The 5,211-nt window shown below is 30.2% G+C and overlaps 1 protein-coding gene across 1 annotated transcript in view; it reads right to left on the bottom strand.

Moving 5' to 3' along the window:
- Positions 1 to 3,369: 3,369 nt before the first annotated feature.
- LOC106107837 (probable Golgi SNAP receptor complex member 2) overlaps positions 3,370 to 5,211 on the bottom strand; it is a 6,249-nt gene continuing 4,407 nt past the window's right edge. Inside the window, exon 4 of the mRNA XM_013288842.1 lies at positions 3,370 to 3,578. Coding sequence (XP_013144296.1) covers positions 3,370 to 3,578 — 209 coding nt within the window. The remainder of the gene's footprint in view (positions 3,579 to 5,211) is intronic.

The following is a 5,211-nucleotide window of genomic DNA, read 5'->3' on the forward strand; positions in this document are numbered from 1 at the left end:
AGCGTACACAAAATAACCTTGCAAAAATATCTCTTCGGTATTAGCATATTTACAAATAAGTAAATGCAATATGCAAAGATGTTATGAAATCGTAATGGTATTTTAAAATAATAATCTATACTAATTTTATAAAGAGGAAAGATTCGTATTTTTTCGATTTTTGTATGTATTGAAATAACTTAAAAAGTAATGGGTCGATTTAAAAAACTTCTCTACCATTAAAAAGCTACATTTTCTCTGAGTTCATAGAGTATGTTTTTATTATTTTTAATTTCACGTGGACGAAATCGCGATCCACAGCTAGTATCTGCTATAGATCTAGCCCTCGCACTGTTAACACATTACTTTTTTTGTTTAATAGAGGATTCAAACACTAAGTTCATTCCCTATTGTTTTTCACAGATCCTTCCCAATCTATCTGCTAGAGAATTTTTGATCTGGATTTGAGTAATAGGTTATTGAAGGATACAAAGTAAAGAGCCGTACTATCTTCTGAAATATCAATGGAGACTAACCTACAAAAACATAAAAGCCTTACAAGACGACTTAGTACAACTTACTTCCACTCTGTAGTCATTTTTAAAAATGTAATAAAATTAATATGTCAAGTTTACTATTGTTATCATCATCCACTTACCCTTATCCCTTATGGAGAGTCGGCACAGTATGTGCTGCTCTTACATACGTCTCTATCAGCCGTCATATCTGAATCCACTTAAGCATATCCTCTTTCACACAATCCATTCATATTTTCTTCGGTCTTCCTCTACCGATGTAGCCATCCACATTCAATCTTAACACTTTCTGGTTTATGTCCCCATCGTTTCGTCATACCACGCTAACCTCTTGTTTCTCAATTTTTCCACCACTGGCGCTACCTTTAAATTTCTTCTAATGTTTACATTCTTAACTATATCCATTGTATTGTATAGTATAAATTATATATTCAAGTATATCATACTATTGTATTAAAAGGTAATTGAATATTACCGTACAATTAAGTGAAGCGTATACACTTTGAACATCTAACTTCGTTATAATCTTTGCTCGACGGGTTTCGGGGAAAGACTCGTAGCTATTACTTCACGCTTAATATAACAGAAAGCATATTGTTTAGTGTAATATAAGCAAAAGTATTTATGTTAGGGACATTGTTAATTCTCTTCCGCATACATAAAGCTCATAGCTATGTTTACAGCCGCGTTATGGAATACTCTGTCCTCAGCGTTATAACCATACATTTACGACTTAGGGTCCTAGAAATAACATACTCATTTCCGGTTCCTCTGATGTTGTAAATGTCCGCGGTTGTCGGTTCTATTAATATTTGGAGGGCTGCCCCATTTTACTCTGTTCCTACTAAGAAGATCAAGAAACATTTTTTGTGAATAGGTATTCCAAGATTTGAAAATCTAGGAAAACTTTTATTGTAGATAGAACTATCTGCAGTCTAAACTTTTCCAGACACTTCGTGATTGTCGTTTCTCCTCGGAAATGGTTAACTTCTTTTAATTTGTACTGACTACGATGAGCTAAAATAAAATGGTTAAGGAAATGGAGGGATGTTTTTTTTTTAAAATGGCAAAAAAGTTAGAGCTTTTGATGTCGAACTCGAAATATCTAACTGTTGAAAATCAAAACCAATGAATATTTATTGAGTCGCAAATTAGAGTGAAACAAATTCCATTTCAAAGCTAATAAAATGCCACAACACTGAGATTTGCTTGCTTTATATTTGTTGCGATATGTAGTTTACTAAACGCAATTTAAATTACATGTTTATTATATTCAAGCTGTTGCTCGCGACCTTTCTGACGGTGAAGGATTTTTTAAAATTAGCTTAATAGTTTTTGAGTTATTATAATACATACAAAAATACAAATCTTTCCTCTTTATAATATTTGTATAGACTTGTATATAATATTATTAAACGTCGCTAAACGAGTGTGGCCGTTTTTTATTTAATACCTATACTAAAAAAGTATACTTAGAAAAACATACATATACCATTTTTATTTTCAGATAAACAAAGACATATAAAATCAATTAATTGACCTTGATAACTTGTTTTTATACAATAAATCTGTACCCTGGCATGCGGAGCAATGCCAAAGTAAAAAAAGTTCAAATTAGTATATTTCAACCTCTAACAATGTAACAGGTTAAAACACCGGTATACATCATAATTTTTTTTCTATAGTACGAATAAAAAGTGTAATTAGAAACCTGTTTCTAGGGCACTCACCTTTAGCGTCCCTTAACATCTTAATTTCATTTTATCTTGTGATTCAGAAAATCGTAATATAGTATATGCAAATGTTAATTTTCATTTATATATCTCCAGAAAAGATCGTGATATAATTATGTATGTCTACAAAAATGCAAGGCGCACACAAGGCTACTGGTTACTCTTTGAAATTCTAAGCGTATAGCACTTAAATACCTACATGTTTTCATTTATAGGTATTAGGAAGACACTTCCTTCTTAATTAAGTCCAAAATAAAATCGTGTTGCATTACAAGATCCGTGATCACATATAACTATTTTGTCACCAATAAATCACTATTTCCTTAACACAAACTTTGTAAATAAAAATAATCTGACTAATATTATAAATGCGAAAGTTTAGATGTATGGATGTTTGTTAGAGTTTGTAGCCTAAACCGCTGAACGGATCTCGATGAAATTTGGCATGGATGTAGAGCAGAGTATGGAAGAACACATAGATTACTTACTTTTGTTTTTTTAATACCACGCGGAAAGAGTCGCGGGCGAAAGCTAGTAAATATATAAAGCATACATACTTGAACTGTGATCTCTGTTAGTTAAATAAGCTAAGAAAACTGTTTCCCATAATGTTTTTAAATATTTTTTCAGTTCGCAGAGTAAAGTTAACATTGACTTCTACCGAAAACGTCTTATTCTAACTACCTACAAGGCTAATAGAAAAACAAATATTTATTTAAACAATACAATTTATTACTTAACCAACAATGGTCCACAGAGAAATATATTTTTCTAGTAATATATTACGCTTTACAACACAATCATATACAAAAAGATTACTTTCGTAAAAAAAAACTGTAATACAGTAGCTATTAATGAAAATTGTTTTGAACCATCGTATCTTAATAAGTATTTTGTGAAACAATTTTTTATTCAATTAAAAAAACGTAGGTTTTTATGTTTATAATGTCGGTATAACTTCGTAATACAGATTAGATTCTTTATTAAATATACATCGAAATAAATAATTTAAAACAATAAAACTTTACACAGCGTTTAAATATTTTTTTTTATTTTCAAATAAATGGAAAGTATGAAAGTACAAGCTTAATATTACAACATTCTGTTTATAATTTTAAAATTTATAACCAAAAGAATATAACGAGAACGATCACAGTCACGGTAACAAACATGCCTCCAAACAGTATATATTTGTCTTGAGAAACTCTTCTCTCTATTAGGGATATTGTTGCATTAGACAGGCCGAGAGTATTCGCCAAGTCTATTAGCCTTCTATGAGCACCTTTCAAAGTATCCCTGTTGTACCTTAGAGTCTGCAAAATGTTCGAACCTGGGAACAAAAATTATAAATTACATTAAAAAGTGCAATCCTAAAGAACGCACCAGCTTCAATTGCCTGAGTGCCTATTTCCACTTACAACTTGTCGCGCGATTCACGCACGGCTCTATTTCTGTACCAATCTGGTACGCCAGTGGATAGTACATGTTTCTACTTTTCATTCGCAATGACATTTCTTTGCTTTCATCTATAGTTTTTAATAAGATAACGTAAGTGATTTACGAGACCAAATAAAAAATTAAAATGACTAAAAAATATAAATATAAGCATGTCCACATTTTCTAAAACAACGATATGATTCTTGTCGTTAATGTATGTCACGTTTATTTTTTACCTTTATTATCAAACAGAATAGCTGTTCCCATGCGACTTCATCCGCATTAAGTTATAAAAATGTTATTTTATTGTTTACATTTGTAAAATTATCAATAACAATTGTCAAAATGACATGATCTTGCTTCCTTGCTGTTGGCAGCAACTTATTATCTCTTTCTCACATTAAGGTTTTTATCCAAAATATTTACCCCTAAGTTTAATGGCGTTAAAATACATAGCTTAAAGCGTGACGCAAGTGTACGGCTTTTTATTAAAAAAATAATGATTCAATAATATGCTGTAATTGCTGACATCTTAGGTAATAAAGAAGTGTGTGTTTACGCTTTATTATAGTAGTAAAGAAGTATAGATAAGCGAATTTATTAAATTTATTTTAGAGGACTAAACTTCCTAGTACGTTAGACAAAACAAATTACAAAGCCTTTGTTCCAATGAACGCACGTATTCTAAATTCTATTTAATGGAAAAATAAATGCATGAAAATAATGAATTACAACTCGGCATACGATAATTTGAAGGCGAAGCACGGTTTATAATTACGCATTTATGCTACAGTCCTCGTTCAGAACTGGTGGTGCTAAGAAAACATCATTGTGTTTGTGTTCAAAAACCTGTTTGTTTCAAGATCACCGAATAACATTTGTTATTTTTTATCTGTAGTACTCGGTGCTATATTTTGATATACTGTGGACAATGGCGGGCTTTGATTGAAATTCAAGTTTATTTTATGTGTTTTAAGTGAAATTAAAACTATCTTATGTATGTGTATTTGAAAAGTGAAATAGTTCGACAGCTAAAAAGCAACAATGTGGTGAGTAATTCTATGTTTTAAAAATATGTACTCAATATAACGTAAATATGTTTTTAAAATAGATATATGGAAAATTTATTAAATAACATATTGTTAAATTCTCACTAAGATACCTTTATGTTATAAAAAAATTAAAAATAACTTACGTTTTTAAACACATTTCGCATAAGGAAAAGATACCACGATAGTTTATCTCTAGCTACACTGACCAATTGGTTGAAAGTTTAGTGCAGTACTTGAGCGTAGATAATACTTAAATAAGTATGAAATATTATATTTAATGTAAATGTTTTTCTCTTTTATGTCATTTTATTATTGTATTGTTAACATATCTTTAAACGTTATTATTAAATTTGGGTACTAACAGTCTAGGACATTTATTTCCTACCCATATCGATGTCATATGATACAATAATATTACGATAAAAACATGTTTGAACATAGATGTTGAATTATATCTTGAAAAAAATATACTGT

This window comes from Papilio polytes, unplaced genomic scaffold (assembly GCF_000836215.1).
Source record: "Papilio polytes unplaced genomic scaffold, Ppol_1.0 DF821845.1, whole genome shotgun sequence".
NCBI classification, from domain to species: Eukaryota; Metazoa; Arthropoda; class Insecta; order Lepidoptera; family Papilionidae; genus Papilio; species Papilio polytes.